Raw genomic sequence first — 23534 nt, forward strand, 5'->3', positions numbered from 1 at the left:
TTTTTTTTTCTAGACTTTTGGTTCTCTGTGACCTTAGTAGGGGTTTTTGGCCTTGAGTCTCGAGAGGCCTAAACCGAGGGGTGAGGTTACTCTAGCGTTTGTTGACCCCAAGATGCTTTGTCTGTCGGAGGACATGACCTAGAAGACTAGGTGTGTAGGTTTAGTTTAGTGGTTTTGAGAGTTTTGTGAGAGGTCTTGGATTAGGTTAGCTAGGCGGCCTAAGTTACTTTGTTCCGTAAGCTAATTAGATATCGCTATATCGGGCCCTATAGTCTTAGTCAATTCCTACTTGTATGTAATTTTATCTTGGTTGTTTTCTTACCACTTGTTTGAGTTTCTTGTAGGTGAATTCGTATATTATGTTTTATTTATGTATATGTATGCTCGAACATGTGCTAAGGTATTGTTAGGTCACATCTTTGCTGCCCTCCAAGGTAGCCAGACTAACTCACAGGTATATCTTCTTTAGCATGATGTCGGCAGACAGGTATGGTATCTAAACACTTTAAACTTCTCGACCCTTACATCTTTGTGGCCGGAGGTCCTTATGGAAGCAGTCTCTCTACCTTAGAGTAGAGGCATTGACTGTCTACAGCTTGCCTCCCCCATACCCTGCACAGGGATTGGGTGTTGTTGTTGTTGTACTCCTATGGTACTCTAGTATGTTTAAAACATGAAATGAGATGATGTAGAAAGGCCAACTTTCTTGCCACTTGTCTGTCACTAGTAAAAGGATTGCATACCACTAATTACAATTGGTAGCTAACATAGCACCAACATTAAGCATGGATGGCAAATGATAGTGGGGTTTCTAAAAGAGAAAGGATGATCAAGTTTTAATTTATTTATCTAGAGAGAGTTTTTTCTCACTTTTCATATAGTTTGTGTGCCTTTATAAGTTGAAAAAAAAAAAGAAAAAACAGAAGATAGTTTTTAGAAAATAATATAGATACAGACATAGATAGTACTCCTTTCATTCCAATAATATAATGGTAGGGCAGACAAAGACACATAATTTAAGAGTATAACTATTACTTTATTAATTACTATTACTTTATTAGTAAAATACTGAGTATTATCTCTAACTAATTACTGAGTAAATTACTATTATCTCTAACTAATTATACAAGATTCTCTTTGAGTTATGCAATAGTAATTTCAAGTATGTGAAACTTGGTCATTTGTTTGTATCTATATATATACTGTACCGTAATGGACAATAATTTCAAGATAAACCAATAAAAACAGATACTCCTAATAAATATTAATATGTAACTTGTCATTTTCTGGACATAAAATCATGACAGTAAGTTAAAATGCGGATGATAACTCCGAAATCTAACCCAAATAAACTCTCACTTATTTGAAACATAAGGAAGCTTACAAGGCTACAAGCTTTGACTTCATAACGCAAATCTTGATCAATATTACACATACTAAAGCAAACAACAACAAAGGTTGTGGATGATCAAATAGCTCAATCATACCTTATTGATATCGAAAAGATGTACTATGTTCCTGTTATTTTACTTGAGCTTTAAAGTAGCTTCCTTGTCCAAAAACCATGTAAGCCCTCCTTCAGGTGAAACCTTCTGCACAGGCAACGGGTAACCATAAGAAGCATGTTCTCCTAATGCCACCTTAATTGCATCAGCCGCATCTTCTCCAGTCACCACCATTGCAATCTCAGAAGCTGAATTGATTAAAGGGAAGGTGAAAGTGATTCTATTAGGTGGTGGTTTCGGAGAATCGGTGATGAAAGTCACCCATTTTTTCTTCTCAAACCGTTGAAAGTGCCAGCAGAAGAGGGATGCAACATGCCCGTCTGGACCCATTCCGACTAACATCAAATCAAATTTAGCACACCCTGTAATTGGTGATGCTTTTAGTGTCTTGTTTGCAACCAAATGTTTAAGCCTCTGCTCATATTCATCTGCTGCTTCCTCAGGTGACAGTCTTTCTTTAATAGGATAGACGTTAGATTCGGGTATTGGCACCTAACACATTACAGTATGATAATGAGCAACAAGTTCAAATAACAATAGTGTTAAGAAAGTTACCAGGGGGAAAATGTTTATCGTATACAGCCATAACATTAGACTTCAGTTACTTGATAACTTTAAATATATGACAGTTGAGTATTTTTCAATATATGATAGTTGAGTACAGACTATTGCCAAAACTTCATAAAAAATTAAGCTAATTCTTGATTTTCTACTCGGATTTTCAATATCAAAGATTTTCAACCATGCTGCTATAGTGCTATGTACTATCATACCACACAAAACTTATGGATTGTGCATATGACATTAGTAGTTGGTGCGTGTGCCATAAGAGACAATAGTAACCTGTAACCCGTCACCCATCATGATGTGGAAATGTGGAATTCGGATTTGACCAGAATCAGTTCACAATTTGGTATTTTCAAAGGATAGAGAACATTTACAAGTAACATAAGTTTGCATTAAAAAGTAACAAAGGAGGTTTTCCATGTTCAGGTTATCCGGCCTAACCAGGGTATGTCCGTGATCATTTCCAGGCCTTCCCGTAGCCACCCCCAAGATGTTTACTCGAGGAGGTTCGGACCTAAGACCTCTTTTGAGGATGTCAGGATGCTTCACTCCTAGACCACATTCACTACTAGACCACCTATGCATTGGAAGCACTCATGACCGATGTTGCTAGTATCATTATTCCTTATGAATGTTGGTAGGGGGATTGGGTGAAATGAGTTAAGATCTTAATGACCAGTTGACCAGATATTCTGGTAAATCATATAAACACTTTCCAAAATTCACTTTTTTTTAGTTGTATGCCAAAGTAGGTATTATGTCCCAGTTATGCTCATTATGTATACTTAGAAAACCCAATCTAAAAGTTAATAATAGTTATGGTAACTGACTAAAATGGTTTCCAAGATGTTATTTCACGGTTATAGAATAATGGGTCACAAAGCAACACAAGTCCCTTATGCGCCTTAGTCAGCATTGAGCTTTGATGACTCACTAATGAACAAAACTTGCTAAATAGTTACTAACTTGAGTCATTACCATTAGACTCAGCGACTTACCGATTTCAACGCCTGTACGCCTCCCCCCCACCCCCCAAAGAGAATGTTACCCCCCTGACCCTAACCATTGGGGGCCGCAATTTCAATAATCAATACACATACCCACTCGGCACACTCTTCATCCCTGAATTACACTAAAACTACCAACAACAAAAACACACCTTACTAAGGAATCCATCAAAAGTAAAATCTTTTTAAAAAATCCATAAATCTAAACCTTAAGCATCAACAACAAATCATCATCATAATAAAAGTAAAACCTATATAAAGGAAAAATAAAAATACCTTTCTAAGGAATCCATCAAAAGCCAGCTTATAATTAGAATCAGGATGATCAAGCGGCACAACACGTTCATCCAGAAAAAATATCAACCATTTCGACCAATCTATCTTACTTACGTACGGTTCCTCAACTACCTTCCTGTCCAACAAACACTCAACAACATTAACTAACTAAATATTCAAGACATAATTTCATAGTATTATCTAAATTTGTGGTTTACCTGAGAGTATCAATTAAAGAGCCGCCGGAGAGGACAACGGAGAAGGAACCATTGGCGGAGATGAATTTAGAAGATAGATCCGTGATATAGTCGGCGAGAGCTCCGGCGACGTGATCCTCCGTCTCAAGTTTGTGAATGTTTGGAGCTGCCATTTTTAGTGTTTTTGTTTCTTTTGATTTTTAAATAAGTAAATTATATGTCGGACTAGTATCTCGTAAAATAAAATAAGCACTTGATCGAACTGATCAGACCCAGATTTTCCAAAAAACATTAGTTACTTTTCTTTTTCTAAATTTAACGAACCACGTTAAACCATGTGAACCGGTATCATTTGACCCATCAAAGCTAGTTAAGTATTTTTTATTTTCCTTTTTCTTTTAATCTTTTTTTTTCCGAACATTCAGTCGACATACAAATCGAACAGCTTATGATGATGAAGCTTAACATGTACCTTACACGAGGAGATGTTGACAATGAGCCGTTACAAATATTTAGAGAGAAAATACCAAAATTTGTTATCATTGAGGATTGAACTCAAAACTAAAAGTGTCTATCGAACCATCGTTAGCTAATTTTATTTTGTAATTGTTTTTTGAAACTTCAAACATATTATATTTATTTGGTTGTATGTAGTAAATGTTATGGGGCATTTGATATTTCGTCTATAAAATAGATTTTGCATTTAAAAATAGGGTTTGAAAAAGCATGTCTTAACCTGTTCTTTCAAAATTTCATTTTCTGTTTATGAAAACGCACACAATCAAACTTTTTTACTAAACACTTTTGTCATAATTTGCCGGTATGCATACCAATAAGGCGATAATTAAATAAACACTTCAAGACGCAATTTTAAACATCCACTATATTAATTTTTTAATTAACTTATGGATTATTATGCTAAAAACCAGTTTTATTTTCACATAATTAATACTAAGACTAATTATTTTAAAATATGTTTTGTTTAGGTTAAAAAGAAATGATATTACTATGACAACATAACATTATGTAACACATTACATACATGCTATATGTTAACAATCCGTTATCATTGCTCATTTGACTACTTTCGGCCTTTTAGGTATGATGGTGTATTGGTGTACCAAGTAAAAAGGTGGTACAATTCTCCCCATTCGTGCAATCTCTCGCAAACAATTTAGAAGATAGATCGGTGATATAGTCGGCGAGAGCTCTGGCGACGTCATCCTACGTCTCAAATTTGATAATGTTTGGAGCTGCCATTTTAGTGTTTTTGTTTCTTTATTTTGTTATTTTTAAAATACTAAATTATATGTAGTACCAGTATCTCCTACAATAAAATAAGCACTTGATCGAACTGATCAGACTTGGGTCACATCAGATTTTTCAAAAACGATGAGTTAGATAATTACCGGTTAGTTACTTGTCTTTTTCTAAATTGTAACCGAATCACGTTAAACCATGTGAACCACGTTAAGTGTTTCTTTTCCTCTTTCTTTTAATTTTTCCCCTCGAAATTTGGTGCGAATACGTATAGAAAAACTTCAATTTATAATGGTGAAGTCTAACATATACTCTACACAACAAGATCTTGGCAATGAGCCGTTACATGTATCCAGACAGAAAAACCCCAAAGGTAGTCATCTTTTAAAATCGAACTCAAAACTTTAGGTAAAATCGGATTTATCTTTTACTTGCTAGGTTGACTATTATTGCCTAATCTTATTTTATACTTATTTCTTTTTGAATATTTAAACATACTATTTATTTGGTTTTATGTAGTAAATGTCATGGGCGTTTGATATTTCGTTTATAAAATAGATTTTGCATTTAAAAATTAGGTTTTAGAAAAGCATGCGTTAACTTATTTTTTCAAGGTGTTGTGTCTTTATGTAGCGCAAATAATTAAATTTTTTTATCAAATATTTTTTTCATTATTTGCGTTATGTATACCAATAAGGCGATGACTAACAATCACTTCAAAACGCAATCGCAAACATCCACTAGTTTAGTTTGTTGATAAATAATGGATTAATTATGCTAAAAACCAGTTTTATTTTTGGATAATCAATACTAAGACTAATTATTTTAAAATATGTTTTGTTTAGGTTAAAAAGAATTGATATTACTATGACAACATAACATTACGTATCACATTACATTACATGCTATATGTTAACAATCCGTTATCATTGTTAATTTGACTACTTTTGGCCTTTTAGGTATGATGGTGTACCAAGTAAAAAGATAGTACAATTCTCCCCATTCGTGCAATCTCTCGCAAACAATTTCTTCCAACAAAAATCAAATACTCTAAAAACATAAGTGCAAAAGTACATTATATGAACCAAAAGCGGATTATACTACCCAACTCGAAATATATAGTGGTTTCTCATTAAAATAGTATAAACTCTATAAATTAGCTTAATACTGAGTTATGATAATACCATGTAATGTAATGAAAACTACTTTAACTCCTTTAACTAGTGTTATTAAGTAATGAGTTATAAAAAAGAAGCGCTGTGTTTTTTTTTTCCCATAAAAAGAGTTTTTAAAAGATAACACACATTTGGTAACTAAAAAACACAATACACTTACTCCGGTTACATTAGTACTACAATATTTAATATGAACCCTATTTTATTTAGCTTTTAAAAATTAAAAATTTAAATTTTAGGTTTTCTTTTGTATGAGATCATTCATATTCACAATCTAACCCACCAATGTTATTCATTTAAAAATTAATACGGGACCTTTTCATTATGCAATTAGCATATATTATACGCATTTGAGGTAAAAATATCTCTTTTTTATGGTCCCACCATAAATTTTCCTATCTCCAACCAACCCAGAAAAAAAAAAACTACATCGATGGGATGGTCTGAGAAAGAAACTTCATTTTGGAATTTTTTAAGAGTATGAGTAATTGCATCAACTGGTCAAATTGTCAAACAATCTTTCATTTTGACTAGTTTAGTTATTATTTTAGTTTCAAGAATCCCTTAATCCAAATCAAGGAACTAGAATAAAATTAACTAAAATCCATCCAATCCAAATAAAAATAAAATCACAGCCAAACAAAAAAATAAAGCCCAAAATGTCAAATTAACAAATGTCAAACCACCAGCAGCAAGAAATTACCACCGCCGTAGATTCACCGTCGTTGCCGTCGACAAAGCGTCGCCGGGAGGATGACCAGCCGTCGGTGACTGCGGCGGAAGCGCAACCAACAAAAAGACGGGCAGTGTTAGGGCAAGATATACTGTTCAGGATTCTATTACCGTCTAAACAGATAGGAAAAGTGATCGGAAAAGGCGGACATCGCATTCAGAAGATTCGAGAAGATTCTAAAGCTAATATTAAGATCGCCGATCCCATTGCGGTTTCTTTCTTTCTTTATATATATATATATTTTTATTATTTTATTATCTGCATTTATATACATACATATATTGTATGTACATATTAATTTTATCTGACATATTACATAGCATGTATATATAAATGATTCGTTCGTATTATCGGTTTTCGGTTATGGTTCTATGGATAGTTAGTTAGGCGGTTTACAGATTTGAATTAGTGGACTTGTATGGAACCGTTGTTCTTTCCACAGTTAGTTAGTCAGTTACAACATCTTTAGTAATATAATAATCAAATATTTCACATATATTTAACATTTTCGTGCTCAAGAGTCAAAAGGCTTGTGTTGGATTATCGCACTCGGCCACCAGAAATAAATTGGTAACCTAATTTCTTTTGGATTATGCGTAAATGGGCATTTGGGGATAGGGCTTTCGGGTGACCATTGGATCATTGAGAGTCGATGAGAGAACGTTGAGCCTTTGGTTGATTAGGCCAAACTGTTTTTAGCTGCGTGTGTATGGCCACAAATCTACTTGCACTGTTGGTTGTTGACTGCTCTTTTCCATGAATAAAAAACACATTTAATGTGGTAATTGATTGATGATTGGTAATAGAACATGTCCATCCTATCTCTACCATTGCTAGTTCTCTGGGAGCTAAAAGATTTGGGTGTTTTATAATTTGGTTTTGTTTTTAACGATGATGCTCGTCCTTCTACATAGTAAGAAAAGGAAAGTTAGTTTAAGGGAATTAAATGTTACTTTCCTGGCCCATTTCTGGTATACATTTATAGCACGAATGTTAGCATTCTTCCATTGTGGTGGTAGCTGATTTTCATATGTTTTTCAAATTGGTTATATGAGAGACACTTTTTTTTCTGCTGTGTTCTATATGATGTCATGATATAATGTCGTTTTGATGAATATACTAGTGGTTATTGAATCATTTGTACATTATTAAATCATACTTAATAGGGAACACAAAGTTTGGTTCTATTATTAGGAACTAGGAAGACTGTTATTTTCCTTGAAGTAATCAATGCGTGCATAATTAATTCTTATTGTCTGGTTCCGTCCATTTGTTCTAATCGTACAAATGGTTTTCGTTTATTTCAGCGGCACGAGGAACGTGTAATCATCATAAGCTCTAAAGACAGTGACAACACTTTTACTGATGCAGAAAATGCTCTTCACCAAATTGGCAGTTTGGTTCTCATGGTAATGGCAATATATATTTAATATATGTTCCTTTCTTTTCTTTTAAATGGCCTTAAACCAAGCGTTATAATACATAGTATCTATTTATCCCTTAAGACACATTATTTAATAAAAACCTAGTGTCTTCTTATGTATGTCATCTGTTAAAAAATTATGATGAATTTCCTGATGATTTTTTAGTAAATGATTGGAAATAGTTAGGTCCTTATGTGTTTTTTAACTTCATGTAATTATATTAGAATATGTGTTAACAGGTGACCTGAAGTCCTGAACAGGGAAAACCTCATCTGTTTACCCGTTTATGTGCCAGTAGACAATGCACAAATATCACCAATCTATGAATGCCTTTGATCTTTATAGATACAAATTATTGCTTCAGTCAATGTGTCATTAGTTAAGGCAAATGCTTTTGTTTTACTAGTATATTTTGTCTTTTCATTAGCTCATAATACTTTTTTTAATATTGACCATTTTTATAGAACAGATGTACATCAGAGAAATCTTGATGAAAATAGCTGATTAGGGCTGTATCTAACAAAGGCGTTTTGGCATTACGACGCGAAAGGTAAAGATAACAGCTCTTTTCCTCCTTCCATCTCCCTTCTGGAAGGCCCCCCTTTTCCTTTTCCTTTCTCGAATCCCTACCCCACCCCATATCCCATCCCTCATCCCCCCCCCCTCTCATTTTGTTCCCCTCCTTCCGTACACCCCTTTGCATTTTACGATTAGAAAGAATTGTTGGTAGCGTTTATTAGTTGCTAAACTGTGGTAAATACTGGTTTGCTTGTGCATTATGAGTTCGACTATAATATTGACCACACATTGATGCCATGGTTTGGAAAAATATAGGTGGGCAGTGGGCTGGACTAATCAAAAAACAAGGCAACCCATCTCCCCCTCCCCCCGCGTGTGCGTGCAAAGGAATTTCCCAACCCCACCACTTTGATATCCATTCATTAGCAATAGCACATGTAGTGTTAGGGGGTCCTTAGTAACTGATTCTACGTAGACCAACTGAACACATAAAACCATTTTTTTAACTGCTATGTGTTCCAAATAATACTTGTAGTGAAGCGTCTTGTTTTGTTATTGGATACAATTACATTAGCTTGCGCCTCACGGCCCAACCTCAGATGTCAAAAGTCAAAAATAGCAAGTATTCAACAATGATGTCCCTATTGTGATGAGATGCGAGATACTTAACTTGATGTTATTACTTTATTTTTTTATGGTTTTGACTAATCATCCTTATGGGTGGTAGCTTTTTGTTAATATTTGACCAAGAAAAATCCGACAGCATTTATAAGCTTGCAAAGGATACATGTTTGCAATTAAGAAATGAAATTGAGGGTAATGTAATGATGTTGCTTCGAAGCTTTTATTTGCTGGTATTGCCACCATGTGACCACATGGGTCCACAGATGAAGGCTGCAACTCCCATGTTCAAACCTTGGGAGAAACTATATTTTGTGATCCATGTTTGAGAATGGTAAGTCAATGGGCATGACTTCTATGCAGTGTGCGCTCTGGGTACCAAGATGGTACTTGGGACTCGAGGGTTCCCGCCCATTTACCCTTTTTTTAAGCTCTTGTGCCAGCTTGGTAAAGTTTGTTGAGTTGTTGATTTTCGACGGGTTGGGGTGTTGGGAGTAGTCTGAACGGACTAGTCATATAATCAGGGCTAGTTAATTAGCAACTTGCCATAGTAATAAGCAATTCAACATATCCACAGCCTAGGTTGTCAGTTTAGGATAACGAGCATATATTTCTGCTCCTACGATATAATCAGGTTGTATATCATTATAAATGTTTTCTTTTTTTGTCTTTTGTTTTACTGTAGATTTTTCCTTTCCCATGGCATGTACTTTTCATTATCAATCTCAAGCCTAGTATTTCCCAATTTCAGAACTGACATGAACTCTTTTACAATAATAAGACCTACAAATTTTCACCTCTCTGTTAGCAGTATCTGTATTGTGTAAAGGTGTTGAAACTGAAAATCATATATTGCAAAGTCAAAAGCATTGTGTTTGCTGTCAAGTATTGCATAGCTAACCCCATTTATTTAGTTATTTATTTTGATGTTGTTCTGAAGAAGTGTGTGGCAAAAGTTTTTTATAAAGATTGTCCATGCGGGTGTTTCATGTCTTACCTCCATGTCTTATATTCTTGTGTCTAAATTTCATCATTTTAAGTCTGCCTCTCCTGTCAGTTTAGATTTTTTTTTTTCAAGTTTGCCACTGATGTAACGAGTACTTTAAATGTTCTCCTGTAGGATGATCATAATGCTGAAGGACTGAAAGTTGGAACAGTGCATGTGGCAGCAAATACAATAAGACTATTAGTTTCCGATTGCCAAGCCGGTGGTTTGATTGGGGTATCTGGTCAAAACATAGGGCAACTAAGGAATTCCTCTGGTGCAACCGTTACTGTACTTGCTCAAAATCAGTTGCCATTATGTGCATCTGCTCATGAATCTGATCGAGTAGTGCAGGTAATTAATACATGCTCTTTTCTGGATAAACTAAAGCCAAGAAAAAATGTTGTTAGCTGTCTTTTGTTAACAATTGAAGTTCATCTTTGCCCATATGGGTGGTTGTTACAAGTTGTTATCCTTTCAAAGTGGTTAGCTGTTTAAAAGTTAAAAAGTATCTCCATTTGCAATTGAAAATCACTCAAAAAGGAAATGGGTCATACAGGGTGAAAGCCGCAGAATGTGTAAATAATAAACCTTACTCATTCTATTCCCAAAGTTAAATTGCTAGGTAAAATATGGTTTTTCTAGCTATATTGCATACTAGCTATTTAGTACAAAAAATGTTGTTCAAAATCACCAAAATTATCTGTTACCAAACTTGTCTGACATTCTGACATGCTGTTGTAGATATCAGGAGATGTACCAGCAGTGTTGAGGGCCCTGGTCGAGATCGGATGTCAGCTAAGGTTTTGCTTTTCAGGATAATCTGTTCTTTTGATGGGTCTAGTTTTAATTCTAACTTTCTTTTGTATGTAGGAATAATCCACCTAAACAAATAATCTCCATTAGCCCAACCTATAATCTTGGCATCCATCGGCCACCTCAGCAATATGTGGACCCTTCTTCAGGTAGTTTAGTGCATCCCACTTGAAGCTCTCTATATACTTTGCTTTTGTATTTGCTGTTGTGCTGAATTCTAAATTTGTGCTTGTTCAGCCGATTATGTAACTTTGGAGATGATGGTTTCTGAGACATTTATTGGTGGCTTAATTGGGAGATGTGGATCTAATATATCAAGGATCAGAACGGAGTCAGGAGCAACAATTAAGGTATTTAGATATTATAAGTTTATATATGCTTAAATGCTTATATTTTCTGCAATTTTTGCTGATAGTCTTTTGATATCTTGCAGGTTCATGGTGGGAAAGGTGAAAACAAACATAGACAACTTCACTTGGGTGGTAGTGCTCAACAGGTTGGTGTTTACCATCTATCTTTTAGATGTGTGGAGGTTTTATTGGTGTTAACTAGTTGAGTTGGGAAACATATTTTTCATATAATTATTACAGATATGATAAGAGGTGCCAATTTTGTCACACTTAAGAATGGTTGTCTATAAACAGTTCAATTAAATTATCTTCATTGCAAACAACCTTCAAAGTCGTAATATCGCAAATCATGATTATCATTGCAATAATATTTCTTTTTTTACGCATTAATTATTTATAACATTTTTCTCTGTTACTCAGTCACACAAAATGTTTTTTTGCTTCTTTCATGAACATCACAGTTATGAGTTGAGTTGATGAATAATGATATATTTCGTTGGAAATCCTAGAATGATTTGTTTGATTGTTGAGTAAAGTTCAAAAATTTACGATTAGTTTTGTTTGAAATAGGTTGCATTGGCAAAACAGAGAGTTGATGAGTACGTATACTCCCAGATGATGGAGCAATCCGGTGGTCAGCATTCATTGTAAGTTTCATGGTTTGATACATTTTTTTTTCATGTATGCATATTGCATAGTGTATCTGCTTTCTTGTCACAGTTTGTACTTTTAGATTTTCACAAAAAATTACACAATGAACCATTCATCTATATTTTTTAAAATGGATGGCTGGCTTTGGATCGTTAAAGTTTGCAAAATCTTTTGAAAAATGAAACATAGTTGTCACTTGTCACTATATTTTCGCGAAGCTGCACCTTGAAAAAGAGTACTTACTGCATCATGATTTGTGTTTGTTGCTATGTAATCAATACTAGTACACTTTATTCTATGCCTATACTTCTTAGAGATGTAACTGTGATTTAATTTAAACTCACTAAGTCACTAATGTCTTGGGCGAATTCTTAGTTGTACTCCATATTGTTATACGAATTGTCCCTCTTTTGTAAATGGTCGTATATATTGAGGAGTGCATTTCTCATAGCTTCCAATTTTTCTTAGCATTGTTAAATTTTGAACATTCACATATACATATCACTACAATTGTATCATTGCAACATAAGTTTGGATTCAACTTTCTGTAACTGATAGTCTGATACTTCATCTGATATTAGGTGTGTTTAATGGTTGCCATCTGAACACTTTTACTTATACTTGTCAAATTGAATATATCACTTTAGGTTGGGGTTTATCTTAAACTTGTCAAATTGAATAGTCTTGTTATACGGGGAATGTAGTGAAGTCTCTTAAAAGCTAGTTTTTTAAACTTGTCAAATTGTAATTATATTGTTCTGTCATCACAGTTTTACATATCAGATAATCTGGTTGATGTATATAAGTCCTGCTGCCCTAAATTCGTTCTGTAGAATATAACAAACTATGCTTAATTCGTTATTTGAACGTTCAGCTACTAGTATTTTTAAGCAACAAAATGTGGACGGACCCGCTTGTCTTTCAGTATCTGCATTCTGTACCTTCCATACATCTTAACAAGTTTATGTTTGAATCAATAATACATGTATATCCCTTCTTTTAATTACAGAGTTCATGATCCAACGGCATTGATGGCAGCCCACCCTCCTCCGATGTTCTACCCACCAGTCCCACCCCAGCCTATGGCATATTACGGTGCACCAAACCCCTATGCACCACATTTTTAGGTTCTTATGTGTTACAAATGTGTAGTAATTTTAAACTCTTCTTTTACCTTGTGTGTTCTATAGATATTGATAAAATTGCTATTGCGATTTGTATGTACAAACTTCTGATGGACGCAAATACACGAGGCTCATTTCTTTTGATGCACAAGCAGTGAAAGTTTATGAGATGGTTTTTTTGTAGGTAAAATAAAGTGCATTTGAAGATGGTTTTTTTGTAGGTAAAATAAAGTGCATTTGAAGAGTAGGTTCATTTCTTTTCATCGCTTACTAACAATGTTGCAAGTGATTATGTGGATGGCAAGTCATGTAGATAATTGTCTATATTTAAAACTTTAAAATTGGAATCAAATGTTAACTAATGATGTAGTATGTGATTCTGTTGATGGCAAGTCATGTAATCATGTTGATGTATATATAAACAAGTTTTGTTTGCTAATGTTGTTAGGAAAGTTAGTACTACTCAATATAGTCAAGTTCGTTTCTTTCACAACCCAAGTAGGTTAATAAATAATCAATAATGAAATTTCATATGGGTGTATACTAGCATAAATGTAAGTATGTAACCGGGGCATGATAATAACATGACCGTAGTAAAACAAAGAGAAATAGCATATTTAACTATTGTTGTTTGGTACGATGAAATGGAAAGAGAATGAAAAACATGGAAAGAGAATGAAAAACACTTTCCTTGTTGAATTATATTTACTTTGTCTACTATGTTATCACAATACAAAGCACGATTCAATAATTAATCGAGTGTTTTACATTCTCTTTCCATGTTTTTCATTCTCTTTCCATTTCATCGTACCAAACAACAACAGTTAAATATGATATTTCTCTTTGTTTTACTACGGTCATGTTATTATCATGCCCCGGTTACATACTTACATTTATGCTAGTATACACCCATTCTTCTTCAAATTATTATCATCATGAGGATGACGTTACTCCTCCTTCTCCAAAATCTAAATATCAAAAAGTTAACAAATTAGAAGATGCCATCCATCTGTTCGATGAAATGTCACACAGAAAACCTCTTCCTTCTGCTGTGAACTTTAATCAGCTGCTGAATTCCGTCAGCAGAATGAAACATTTTTCACATTCCATTCATCTTTTCAATCAAATGTGTGCAATTGGTGTTCCTGTCAAGTGTTGTTGTCAAATGTTACTGTCTACACCATGAGTACTGCTGTCAAGTGTTGTTGTCAATTACATTGAACCAATGATGGTTTTGCACTCTTAGGCTGTTGCTTTAGACGAGGTATTGTACCAAATGTGTTCATATTTAGTGCACTCTTAGACGGACTCGTCTTAGAAGATAGGATTCTTGAGGCCGAGATGTTCTTCAAGAAGCTCATCAAACAGAAACTTTGTGAACCTCATGTTGTTATGTACTCCACAATGATTAAGGGCCTTTGCAAATTCGGGGATAACGTTACTGCCCTTTCTTTGCTCAGGCTCATGGATCAAAAAGGCTGCACACCCAATGTTGTTTCATATAGCACCATCATTGATAGTCTTTGCAAGGATCAATTCATTGATGATGCCTTCAAGCTCTTTAAGGAGATGGTCTTTCAAAAACACATCCCACCAAATGTCGTCACATATATCACTTTGATTTCTGGTCTATGTAAATTAAGTCAGTGGGATGAGGTGTATAAGATCCTAAAAGAAATGCAGGATTATAGGATCTCTCCAAGTGTGCCAACCTTTAACATATTAGTTGATGCATTATGCAAAGAAGGCAAGGTGGAAGAAGCCGAGGATGTTATCAATGTCATGGTTGGGAAAGCTAAGGAGCCGAACACAGTAACATACAACTCACTTATAGATGGTTACTGTTTACGGGGTGAAATGACCAAAGCAAGGACAGTTTTTGATACAATGGTGTTTAAAGGTATCCACCCTAATTTAGTTACTTACGGAAGTTTGTTAAATGGGTATTGCAAGAAGTCGATGATGGATGAGGCCTTACGTATGTTTAGTCAAATGACAAGAAAGGGTTTGAAACCCGATGTAGTCATTTACAACACCATGATACAAGGATTATTTAGGGTCGGACGTTGTAGACATGCACACAAGTTCTTTGATGAGATGCGAGCCCAAGGACAAATCCCAGATGAATACACATATACAATAATATTAGACGGTCTCTGCAACAACCATCTAGTTGAAGACGCACTTTCTTTGTTCAAGTTGATGGGCGATAGCAAGCTAAATCCTGATGTTGTTGTGTACAATATCCTTATTGATGGTGCAAGCACAATAAGATAATATTAGAATAATGCAGTTCTTTAAGCTACAGATAGTTGACGCTTTTTACAATAATCAGTTTCCTTACTTGAACTTGCCACATGCTCTTCTGATTTGTTTCAATATTGAAACAATCTAAACAGATCATTGCGACTTCTTGTCAAAATAATCGGCTCCCAAGAACTCCTATTTAAAGTCAGGGACAGAGCCATACTTATGTGAGTGGGGCTAGCTGATCCCACTTACAAGTGTTTGATGAAAGTTAACAAATTAGAAGATGCCCTCCACCTGTTTGATGAAATGTCACACAGAAACCCTCTTCCTTCTGTTATTTATTTCACTCAGTTGTTGAATTCTGTCACCAAAATGAAACATTTTTCACATTCCATTAATCTCTTTAATCAAATGTGTGCAATCGGCGTTCCTGTGAATATTGCCATCAAGAGTTGTTGTCATATGCGTCGAACCAATGACGGTTTCGCACTTTTAGGCCTTTGCTTTAGACGAGGTATTATACCGACTGTGGTCACATTCAGCACACTCTTAGACGGACTTATCTTAGAAGATAGGATTATTGAGGCCGAGATATTCTTCAAGAAGCTCATCAAACAGAAACTTTGTGAACCTAATGTTTTTACGTATAACACAATGATTAAAGGCCTTTGCAAGTTCGGTGATAATGTTACTTCCCTTTCTTTGCTTAGGCTAATGGATCAAAAAGGTTGCACACCCGATGTTGTTTCATATAACACCATCATTGATAGTCTTTGCAAGGATCAAATGATCGATGATGCCTTCAAGCTTTTTAAAGAGATGATTTTTGAAAAACGCATCTCACCGACTATCATCACATATAACACTTTGATTTCTGGCCTTTGTAACTTAGGTCGTTGGGAGGAGGTGTATAAGATACTAAAAGAAATGGAGGATTATAGGATCTCTCCAAATGTTAATACCTACACTATATTTGTTGATGCATTATGTAAGGAAGGCAAAACGGAAGAAGCGGAAAGTGTTATCAACATCATGGTTGAGAAACGTAAGAAGCCTGACATAGTAACATACAATTCACTTATCGATGGTTACTGTTTGAGAGGTGAAATGACCAAAGCAAAGACACTTTATGATGCCATGGTGTTCAAAGGTATCCTCCCAGATATAGTTACTTACAACTGTTTGTTAAATGGGTATTGGAAGACGTCGATGATAGATGAGGCCTTGCATATGTTTGGTGAATTGACCCGAAAGGGTTTGAAACCTGATGTAGTCACTTACACCACCATGATACAAGGATTGTTTAGGGCAGGACGTTGTGGAGATGCACGCAAATTCCTTGATGAGATGCTAGCACAAGGTCAAATCCCAGGTGAATGCACCTATAGAATAATTTTAGACGGTCTCTGCAACAACCATCTAGTAGGAGACGCACTTTCATTGTTCAAGTTGTTGGGTAATAGCAAACTAAATTCGGATGTTGTTGTGTATAATATCCTTATTGATGGTGCAAGTAAATGCGGGAAGCATGAGATTGCGAGAAATCTTTTCCAAGACTTGGAAGTGAAAGGTTTGCAGCCTGTTGTTTGGACATATAATGTGATGATTAGTGGTTTATGTCGCGAAGGCTTATTGGGGGATGCAAAGCAGTTGTTTCTTAAAATGGAGGTGAGGGGTTGCCCACCAAATAATGTTACTTATAACCTTCTTCTCCAAGGATATTTAAAAAATCAGCACGGTGATGAAGTCGAAATGCTTTTAAATGAAATGGATGAAAAAAGTTTCTCACTTGATGCTTCCACTATGTCACTATTAATTGAGCAGATCGCCATTGGTTTGTTACCAAAGACTATGCTTAAGTTGATAAATAAACTAGTGCCAAAAGAATTGCTGGAGTCCCCTAGTTTTCTGCCTAGCCCAATAGTTTGTTTGCAATGAAATTGAAAAACTGATTGAGGGTCTTGATTTTTTGTGTGGATTTAGAATTACAGAGTGTACCAACAACATACAGAACATAGGCAATCAGTGCACCATATACCTTTTGGGGATTTGGGTTAGGTCATTGTACTAATTTTGTGCAACGAATTCATGATTCTAGCTTGTTTGCATTTGTCGTTGTTAAATGAAGGTTTGCTAATTCCATGGATACCAGCTTCCTCTTGGTTTCTTTGTTCTTTGATGTTACATATCTTCTCAAACTTTATGAGCCGGAAATAGTTCGATATGTATGATGTGATTGTCATAACTGGATCATGATTCTTCTTTTGTTTGTCCTTGGACTATAGTTATGCACACAAACTGACCATATATCCTCTGTTTTTCCACCTTATGAATAGGCGAACAAATGGAGTTCTATAGATAAGCTATGTAGTTTCTCATGCATTCATTGCTATAACTAAATTCCTAAATCGAATTGTTTTCCTGATTACTTGTTGAACTCTTTGTTCGAAGTTTTATTAACAGATAATACGTTAATACAACAATCATATAGTACCTTGTGGACTTTTATTGGAATGTTCATGCATCTGCTCTTATACCTGGTAATCGCTGGGGTTTGTTACTCGGGAATTGAACCATCACAGTGATCCATTGTCAGTTATGCAATTCGTTATGTAGCATCAAGTACTTCCAAATAGTCGTTATTCCCACTCAATTTTTGAACCTGCAACATATTCTCTACCTAGATATTGATCAAAACCAAGTCTTCAACACTAGTCTTTTTAATCTCGCTATCGAGTTCCACAGCTTTCTTAATTCTGCTAGTTGATAATGCCAATTTATGGAAGAGAGGGAGAAGTTGATTATATTGCTTGAGAAGAGGTTACCGAAATTAAGAGTAAGCATGGGAAAAAACAAAAAAGAGATTGAGATGGAGCAATAGTTTTGGAGAGATCTCCAATTGATTGTATGTGCCCATCAACGAAACTTTTGATTTGCATCAATTCACATTGCAAGAGTTCGTCTATGAAGGTTGTAGTAGTTTGGAAGAAGTTGAATGCTTTCTCAAATTGGTTCCTGTAACCAAAATCGATGAAACTGATCTGGGACACATGAAGTGGCTAAAAGGTTATCATAACCCTGAGGTATGCCAGCGTTTGGCGATGAAGAGCTCGCCATAGGCATTCTGATTTTATATAAATGATCAACTTTTCTACTCCTGTGGCACTGATACTGTATTATTTGATAATGCAAATTTATAAAATTGAGGAAGGGGAGAGGTTGATCATATTGATTGAAGAAGAGGTGACTGAAATGAAAAGTTAGCATGGGAAGGAAGAGATTGAGATGGAACAATAGTTTAATGATCATGTGATGGAGCTCTTTAACTCCAATGATTTTCAGGATCTATAGTTTGATGATAAGGGCTTTGTGTCGGGAAGGTCTATTGGAAGAAGCAAATCATTGTATCTTTAGTACTGTGATTCATTGGAGAAAGTAACTTTGGAATTTGTCAATTACATCAATTCACATTGCAAGAGTTGGGCTATAAAGGTTGTAGTAGTTTAGTAGAAATTGAAGCAGTGTCAAAATGGTTCCTGCAGCAAAATTGATGTAACTCATTTGGGACACATGTAGTATGATGAGCTCACCATCGGCACAAACCCGTGTCTCCAGGTTAGTTATTCCTCTCTAAACACATACACAAAAGCACTTCAATGTACAACGTGCAAACTGATTTTATATGAATAACCAACGTTTGTTCTTGTGGCGCAGATACTGTATGAATTTAATATACTTGGAGCATCCCTGCCATATGGTTAGTTGTACCTTAAGTGGTGATAATTGGGCATGGTTTGTGAAAATCCGTACGACTAATGGTGTTGATTTGATGTAGCACCGCTTGGAAACCTGCATTTGGTGAAGTTGCCATATGGTTAAGCTATTGGCCTATATGAAACGTTTTAGATGTTAATGTTGGAGATAAAGTTAATTTGTCTATTATGAGTAGATTTTTTTTACATGAGTGTGGTGCACGCCTTCTGTACACCGAGGATCAATTGGCTGACGAGGCATCGCAAAATAAAATGGGAATTATTGGAGGAAATTTATGCAGATTTCCATTGAGCACAGGGGCTTACTATCTTTTTCGTCGTGATTTCTTTGAGTTAGTGGAAGTTGAAAGATCGACTGATTGTTGGTTTAGTTGGTTATACAGTTGACGATACAGGTATGGCGCATTTCTCAAATCTCATTTCATGTGTTTGTAAATTGTTATTGAATTTGAGCTTGAGTTATGTTGTCACATATTGTTACAGAGATTAGAGGATGGAAAAGACAGGTCGACCTCAAATCATAAATTGCAGAGGTGAGTACGCATCATTCATGGCCTCTAATACTAATATTTCCTTTTGACACCCCCCCCCCCCCCCCCCCCCCCACATTTAGTATGCTACAAATTGCCTAATTAATACTAGTAATATTTGGTGTCTGCTACATGTAATTTAGTTTCTTGACCTTAAAGTGATAAATTGATCAATGTTTGCTTCGGTGTGAAGTTTGATTCTTCATGGGTTTTAAACCCTTCTACTGTTTGACATGTTTTCTTGCACGATGATTTTGGACTTTTGGTAGTTGTAACTTGTAAGCTTTGTAAATTAGAGGTCACTATAATCCTAGACCAACTGTTTACTTATGTCTTAAGTTCATAGAATTATATTAAAAATTTGACCAATTTTTACTTAAATAAGCTATAAGTCAGAACATTAGGTTATGGTGTAAGCAAGGCTAAGTTTGCAGACAAAACTAACAAGTTGGTGGAATTCTATCGATAACTAACTTCGCAAAACCGTATAGATACTTGTCTGTAAAGATAGATGAACAGAAACTGAAAAGAAGGGATAAAAGGATGCTAACAAAATTGTAATGTGCTTACGTCTAAAGGTAATGTAATCCTTTTCAACATCCACCATGACTTTGGTCAAAGATATTTTTGACATCACAGGCCAAAACACATTGAGTCATTGGCAACACCCTCATTACATCATATGCATCAGAATAGCATACACAGTCACTTCCCTTTTGTAAAGGAAGAAATAAATATCTTTTTGGAATATTTGTGTTAATTACCTCATATACTTTAAACTTTAAATATCAGGGTTTTTTTTTTTTCTTTTTTACATTTGATTTTTAAAAAAAAGCAAAAATACCTGCCTTTCCAAAACCAAAATTTTAACTTGTGTACATTTGAAATCTACAAAATATATAGATGAATCAAACCCCGTTTATAACAAGTGAAAAAAGTAATCGTTATTGTAGATTGTAAAGTGTAACTTTATAACAAACAACGTTGAATCGATTGAATTTTATTTTTTTTATCTTTTTTTTTTTTTTTGTGTTTCGGGACAAAGGTCAAAGATATGATCCTCACACGTTACAAAATGATCGGAGATTCTTTTGGAAACAAACTCTTTACCTTAGGATATGGATACGATTGTCTAAATCTCACCTTTCTAATATATCGTGAAAGGCAGGATTGGGTACCGTTGTAACTCTGTACCATTTTTCGAAATTTGATCATATTTGTTTCGAATAACTTTATAACCTCATTTTTGTTTCGAAATTTGATCATTTTTCGAAGTTTTCATATGTCTTAAGTTCAAGAAGAATTCGATTGATGAACAATATTTTTAAATTGAAATTTTAACTAAAGAAAAGAAAAGGAAAAATCGCTTTTCTTTTTTTTTTTTTTTTTTAAATTTTATGACTAGTTTTTGGACAACCACCTTTTATGGATCTTTAATAACTTTCTTAGGAAACAATTATGGGAATCTGAAGAATATATTTCCCATAGTTATTGTATACATCAATTTTTGGAAATTCAATTCAATGCATCACATCTTTTATTTCTCATACATCACATCTTTTATTTCTCATATTGTATTTATCAATAAATCTTAAACTTGAAATAGTAGCTTAACATGTTGCTAGTAAATATTGGTAGCCAAAGAAGTAATTTTATAGTGATTTTATTGGATTCAACTCTTAACTTTTAGAAAACTATTTTAGTGTTGACGGAAGTTTATTTGCTCTAACTTTGACTCGCAAAAACAGAGGCAGAGTTGTGTATGGGGTAGGGTTTGTCAAGACCTACCCCCAATACCCCATATTCTTACACTATCTTCAATGGGAGTGCCCTTAAGCATTCTTAGGTGTCAGTGAATATTCTTTGCCGTTAAAGTTTTTCCAAAACTAAGGATTTTTTGATGTATGCCCTTACCTAAGGACATGTCCTTACCTAGTATTTTTTTGTTTTTATTTTGAGGTGAAATGATATGTAAGGAAATCTAAGGATGTTTGCATGGTTGGAGATAAAATTATAGGATGAAAGATTTAAAAGGATGTATAAGGAATTGTACAGATATGATATGGCAACTCAAGAACGCCTAAGAACGTCCTTAGTATTGGAGATAGCCTTATAGTTATACTCAGTTTTGCATATTGTTTGTTTCAAGGTTTGTTAAAAAAAAAGGTTTTGCTAAACGAAGCCCTAAGGGCTTTTGTTAAGGTGCATTAATTAGTTGTACACTTACCATTAATATCAGGGGTGAGCTTTTAATATGGAAACGTACAATCTTTTTACGCACGTTAAGTGAAGCCCTAAAGGCTTTGTTTAACATTTTCCAAAAAACAATTACATGGAGAAGATAAGATTCTTTAATTAGTTGTACTAAGGATTAATCCCTTCATAGTACATCTATACACAGTTTAACCCTTAGTATATAGCCTATTCATTATTTTAACCCTTTAAACTTATACTTTAAATATTTTGCCATAGGTTTATTATTAAAAAAAGGAAAAATCTATAAAAAGGTAACCTTTTTATTCAAAATTCCTAATAAGGGGAACCTATTTCGTTTTCGTTTATTATAAGGATTTCATTTCTAAAATGTTCTCAATAAAGGTAATATCGTTATTTTTTGTCGCTAGTCACCCGTTAAGTTTGACATTAACATGTCGTGTTATTAAAAAGTTCACATAGACCTGCTGAGGAGGAATTTTTTGTCATCATCATCACCATCATTATCTCCAAAACATATGAACCCTAAAGCTTACAATTCATTCATTCATTTATTAATTTTTTGCTCAGCTGAGTCAGATCTACACTCATATATACACATATCCAGATAATAGATAAAAAAAATCTCGTATTGCTCAGCCCTTTTTCATCACAAACAGTGATGGCGGCTTCACCTTTATTATTACTTCCATTCGTTTTGTTCAATATATACCAAATAAAAATCAATATAAGTTTACAGATGAATACTATGTCATCATCATCATCATCATCATCTGTTCCACATTTTCATCTACTTGCCATTGGGTCGGGTCTACCAATGTTACCCACCACCACCACCGATGGACTCTTCATAAAAAAAAAAAAATTCTTTTTACTTCATATCCAATTGGACAACAACATCGAAGGGCAGATTCCACCGGTTGATGATGGCATTAGAAAAAGGATCGTCCAGAATCTTGGCCGGATGGTTGTCGGGATTCAGATCTTCTCTCGCTCTAAACCATTAAGATGAATTGAAGACATGGATTTCTATAGGATGGTCAGAGGATCAAATTTAGACATCGATTGAAGAAAAGATTTCCCTTTTCAATTCACTTCGTCATCGGATATGTAGCCTTTTGGATTCACTTCGTCATCATATGCGTTGAACAGCTAATTTCAATCTGCCTTTTTGGATTCACTTCGTTTATGGATTTGTAAAGAATGTTTATATTTGTAAATATATATCAATTTAATTAAACCATTATTATTTTCAATATATATCTATATATATATATATATTATATGTAGTATATATTGATATTGATTTGCAGAATCGCAGATAACATAACTAAGAAAAGATAAAAGAATTTGTAGATAACATCATCCTCAAGTCTATATGGACTTTTTAATGACATGGCATGATAATGTTACACTTAACGGGTGACTAAAGATAAAAACTAACGATATTACTTTTATTTAGAACTTTTTAGAAATGAAATCTTTTTAATAAACGAAACCTAAATAGGTTCCCTTTATTATGAAGTTTGAGTAAAAAGGTTATCTTTTTATGGATTT

At 34.5% G+C, this 23534-nt stretch overlaps 2 protein-coding genes and 1 pseudogene across 2 annotated transcripts; 2 read left to right on the top strand and 1 right to left on the bottom strand.

The window, feature by feature from the left end:
- Positions 1-1231: 1231 nt before the first annotated feature.
- LOC122600081 (6-phosphogluconolactonase 3, chloroplastic-like) lies at positions 1232-3796 on the bottom strand. Its single transcript, XM_043772739.1, has 3 exons — positions 3574-3796; positions 3356-3491; positions 1232-1997 (listed from the first exon to the last, which is right to left on the bottom strand). Exons 1-3 carry the CDS (start codon positions 3723-3725, stop codon positions 1527-1529), a joined length of 759 nt encoding a protein of 252 aa, XP_043628674.1. The 5' UTR covers positions 3726-3796; the 3' UTR covers positions 1232-1526.
- A 2800-nt stretch (positions 3797-6596) lies between these two features.
- LOC122600194 (poly(rC)-binding protein 4-like) lies at positions 6597-13358 on the top strand. Its single transcript, XM_043772869.1, has 9 exons — positions 6597-6931; positions 8028-8129; positions 10405-10623; positions 11014-11072; positions 11143-11234; positions 11323-11435; positions 11519-11581; positions 12006-12082; positions 13096-13358. Exons 1-9 carry the CDS (start codon positions 6662-6664, stop codon positions 13211-13213), a joined length of 1113 nt encoding a protein of 370 aa, XP_043628804.1. The 5' UTR covers positions 6597-6661; the 3' UTR covers positions 13214-13358.
- A 747-nt stretch (positions 13359-14105) lies between these two features.
- On the top strand, positions 14106-17572 carry LOC122599527 (annotated as a pseudogene).
- Positions 17573-23534: the final 5962 nt, after the last annotated feature.

Source organism: Erigeron canadensis, chromosome 5, assembly GCF_010389155.1.
Source record: "Erigeron canadensis isolate Cc75 chromosome 5, C_canadensis_v1, whole genome shotgun sequence".
NCBI classification, from domain to species: domain Eukaryota; kingdom Viridiplantae; phylum Streptophyta; class Magnoliopsida; order Asterales; family Asteraceae; genus Erigeron; species Erigeron canadensis.